At 29.3% G+C, this 2,346-nt stretch overlaps 1 protein-coding gene across 1 annotated transcript; it reads right to left on the bottom strand.

Annotated features, from left to right (window-relative positions):
* Positions 1 to 209: 209 nt before the first annotated feature.
* On the bottom strand, positions 210 to 1,574 carry LOC127086482 (21.7 kDa class VI heat shock protein). Its single transcript, XM_051027256.1, has 2 exons — positions 1,158 to 1,574; positions 210 to 599 (listed from the first exon to the last, which is right to left on the bottom strand). Exons 1-2 carry the CDS (start codon positions 1,471 to 1,473, stop codon positions 334 to 336), a joined length of 582 nt encoding a protein of 193 aa, XP_050883213.1. The 5' UTR covers positions 1,474 to 1,574; the 3' UTR covers positions 210 to 333.
* Positions 1,575 to 2,346: the final 772 nt, after the last annotated feature.

Here is a 2,346-nt window from a genome sequence, read left to right as displayed (position 1 = left end):
AGAACTTAAATAGTCATAACCATCACTTCATTTACTTTATCTTATTTTCACTATCTCTAAACACTTGTTCACGCAACACCCATTGCAACATTAAAGTTTTTTTTCCTTCCCATTAATGGAATGGGACCAACCTATATTTATATTCTCAAAACTTATCATAAGTTACACTCTTATTAATTAAATGTAACTTTTTCTAGTGAACTTATAGATATAGAATTTGCTTACATTTCATTTTGTTAAATGTATGATAACAAGTTATGGTTACAAACTCACTTTAGTTGATATTCAATTCCCTTCAAATTTACACTGTTGTTTCTTTTGCATGATTGAATCTCAAGCCAAATCCTTTCCATGAGCATCATAGCCCTTTTGGATTTTTGGTATTTGAATTTCTAAAAATATGTCATTGTATATGAATGCTGCTAAGTTCTTCCAATCTGCATCCTCTGGGATCTCAAGCCTTCTTACATATCCATTTTCCCACCAATGGCCACACTTCCAATCGTTTGTCTTTGACTCTCTTTGCTGCTTCCATTGTCCACTAATTTCTAACACCTTCCCTTTATCAACATGGACTTGAATGTTGTTTTTTCCAGTTCCTATTTTGACAAATTAATAGGGTCACCGAAATTTTCATTAATTAACCGTGACAAATATTTTACGAGACTCTCAGTGATAATCCGTAGTGATAATCCGTTTTGCACGTCTTCAAAAACGGTTCTGACTTCAAAATATATATATTTTTGTAAAATTACCACGATTTATTGTGATTTAGTCAAATTTACTGTGAATCTAAACATCCACATAATTGATTATTTATTTGATTGAAATATTCACTATATAATAAGTTACTTGTTGTTATATTTTTCATCTCTTAAAAATGCTTTTTCAATTTCATTATTTCATATTTTTTCAGCACAAATTCATTTTAGAAGAGTATATATCTGGACTGAGAAATTAAAAACGTTAAATTAAATTTTAAGTTTCGTTCACTTTATTAAAATGTTTTCTATATAACTTTCATCTGTGCGACGATTACCAGCACACAGATGGTTATTTCAGTTTCAATTTTCAATTTTTTTATAGTTTTAGTAAAAGTAAAATCGAAAAACAAAAACATAAAACAATAAAAATAAACGAGTTCGAGTTTTTCTTACCTGGTATTTCAGCTTTTAACATATAACCTTCCTCTGTATGATGCCAATCAATAGTGGTTTGATTGAAGCTTCTCAGATGAGACAACAAAACATCTGATTCAAACTCCCATAGAGGAAATGCATCACAAGGATCAAAGAATTTTCCAAACAACATTGGACTAAAAACTGATCCATCACCAAAAACCTTGTAAACTATTTGATTACTACTCAAGCTACTAAAGAATCTTTTGAAAGTTTCTTCTCCTAATGAAACACACCATTTATTTGGAATTTGATCATCAAAACTCACTTCAAGTTTCTTGTTAGAACTAGCCATTATTTCCTTTGAGAAAAACTTGTGAAGCTTTTGGTATAGAGATTTTTATTTTTTTGGTCTTTCTCTTATAGTGAAAGAGAAGCTATTGTGATGATAAAACATGTAGAATAAATTCGTTTGGAATTTTTTATGGCTGTAAAGATATAAAGGAATATTTTCTTTTCTTCACTTTTCTTCTTTTTAAAGAGAAAATAAAACATGTCATGCATGATACGTATGGTTAACACCAAGATATGGAGAAAATGGAAAGTGATGCTAATCTAAATTGATGCTTAATTAGCCCTTGTAAGATTGCTTGCACATGCTAATGGATATAATAAAGAATTTTTCATGGTGATTAGTTTTATCAAGATCATCAAATTGTTTGATCTTTCAAATTAAAAAATTGAATCAAAATTGTTCCTCCGTTGATATTTTATATGGACTATGTTAGAACTTAGTAAATGGGGTTCAATTGGTTCTTTATTTCTACTCATGATTATAATGTTTACTATACATTATACAAGTTGAGCTTACACATACTAATGAGGCTCACACACTTCATAATCAATCCAATTAGTTTGTTAATTGTATAACAAGTAATTTAACTATCTCAACATGTTTTAAATAAATTTTGAATTACATTTTAACACTTTCTCTTAATTTAAATTGTTGGAATCAAATCCAAAACTTTGAGTAATTCTGAGTCAATCTTGATGAACAAGATTCAATCAACCGATCGAATTCCCACTTGTTCTTCACTCTTCACTCGAGTGAATCAACCAACCTTAGTTGTTACATTGTATCGCTGCACAATGATGATGAAAACAAGAAAATAAATTGAATGAAAAAGAAGATTAGGGTTTAATGGAAATTGGGAAAGAAGATGATTTC

This window comes from Lathyrus oleraceus, chromosome 5 (genome assembly GCF_024323335.1).
Source record: "Lathyrus oleraceus cultivar Zhongwan6 chromosome 5, CAAS_Psat_ZW6_1.0, whole genome shotgun sequence".
Classification (NCBI taxonomy): domain Eukaryota; kingdom Viridiplantae; phylum Streptophyta; class Magnoliopsida; order Fabales; family Fabaceae; genus Lathyrus; species Lathyrus oleraceus.
Note: the sequence above shows the minus strand (reverse complement) of the source record. Positions and strands in the feature narration are given on the sequence as shown.